This window comes from Sphaeroforma arctica (genome assembly GCF_001186125.1).
Source record: "Sphaeroforma arctica JP610 unplaced genomic scaffold supercont1.262, whole genome shotgun sequence".
NCBI lineage: Eukaryota > Ichthyosporea > Ichthyophonida > Sphaeroforma > Sphaeroforma arctica.
Window position 1 is genome coordinate 93,639 of NW_014040296.1, and position 1,638 is coordinate 95,276.

The 1,638-nt window shown below is 37.2% G+C and overlaps 1 protein-coding gene across 1 annotated transcript in view; it reads right to left on the minus strand.

The window, feature by feature from the left end:
- Positions 1 to 1,638, minus strand: part of SARC_04577 (hypothetical protein) — a gene marked incomplete at its 3' end in the record, with an annotated part of 10,372 nt that overhangs the window by 5,452 nt on the left and 3,282 nt on the right. The window contains exons 2-3 of the mRNA XM_014301598.1: positions 1,030 to 1,492; positions 565 to 704 (exon numbers count right to left, since the gene is read on the minus strand). Coding sequence (XP_014157073.1) covers positions 565 to 704; positions 1,030 to 1,492 — 603 coding nt within the window. The remainder of the gene's footprint in view (positions 1 to 564; positions 705 to 1,029; positions 1,493 to 1,638) is intronic.

Genomic DNA, 1,638 nt, shown 5'->3' on the forward strand with positions numbered 1-1,638 from the left:
AGAGCCGAAAGGAAGAATTCGCCAATTATTTATTCGCAGAGGTTCGAATGCAGTGTTCACTGAATAATATATATATATATATATATATATAAAAGTGTGTGTGCGTGTGTATGTGCGCACACACACAAACATACACATGGAAAATATTATTATCAAAATGTTTATAAGTAATATATATAATATATAAATATATAAATATATATATACATATGAATATATATATATAAATTTATATATATATAAATATATATATATATATATATATATGTTTATACTATATATATAAATTTGTGCTATTGTCACCCAAGTACTACGTCTATGACATTACCTATGCCATTTCTATATATATATATATACTTCGTGCTGTTGACATACTTGTACTAAAATCAATCATGCCACACCCTGACTTCGAGCATCTGGCAAAGTACGTACAGGTATCTCATCGAAAGGCGAATAAATACCATTGTTATAATTAAATACATTTATAGAACATATCTGTGCTATTTTTAGAACACATCTGTCCTATTTATAGAACGTACCTGTTCTATTTATAATTATACCTACCTGTGTTTTCCGCACTTCAACAGACGCCCACACTTCGTCTCAGTATCACAGGCAAAGTACGCAGGCGTGTCCAATCGCGCCACGTCAATGAGCCCCTCCCCACATTGGGCCGTACGTTCCGTTTTCCCACAATAGCAGCACTGTGGTAGATATAAATATAAATTTATATATATATATATATACATTAGAAAATATTTGTATAGGATACTTGCATGAATGTCAATATGTGAGGCTCGTTGCGTGATAATCCGTCATTGGCATTGCGATGCAGCCTTTTCTAACCTAGGAGAAGATGAGCATATCTCGACTATACCAACACACAGAGGTGAACAAATGACAACACATATACATACATACACACACACACACATATATATATATATATATATATATATATGTATTCACAAATTCACATACATATCTGTACCATGTAGTGCATACGAATATGTTCGTACCAACACCTACCTGTTGTTCCGTGCGATCACACGGTCGACAGGGTTTCGCATGACACCCATCCTGGCACTCATGCTTAGAACAGTTCAGCAGCTTACCACATGCCTTATCACACACCACCCCACCCTCATCCAGCCCTTCCAACAGCGCCAGCTCTGCACACAGCACTTTTCTCGACGTTGTATTGCACAGACACCTCGCTACCGTATACAGTTCACAGGGAGGACAGGGCCCGGGATGACAGGCAATGGCGCACAGATGCTTGCAGCGGCTGCGTGCGAGTGCCATGGCTTTGTTTTCGACAGCACTGTATTTGTCCAGACGCTTCTTGCACACACGCTCGCAGGTGTGGGGTGTGCTGTATGGGTCCCAGTCTGGGTTGGTGGTTTGGCAGCAGAAGCAAGTGTATCGCGTGGGGATGTGCGTGTTCTTGGTTTGACAGCCGGGACATCGCCAGCTACCATCTGACGGAGTGCTGTAAAAAGTGAAGAAAAAAAAGTATATATATAAATATATAAATATATAAATATATAAAAATATGAATATACAAATATATGAATATATATATATATATAAATATATATATATACAATAAAGGTATAGATATAGATATAGATATAG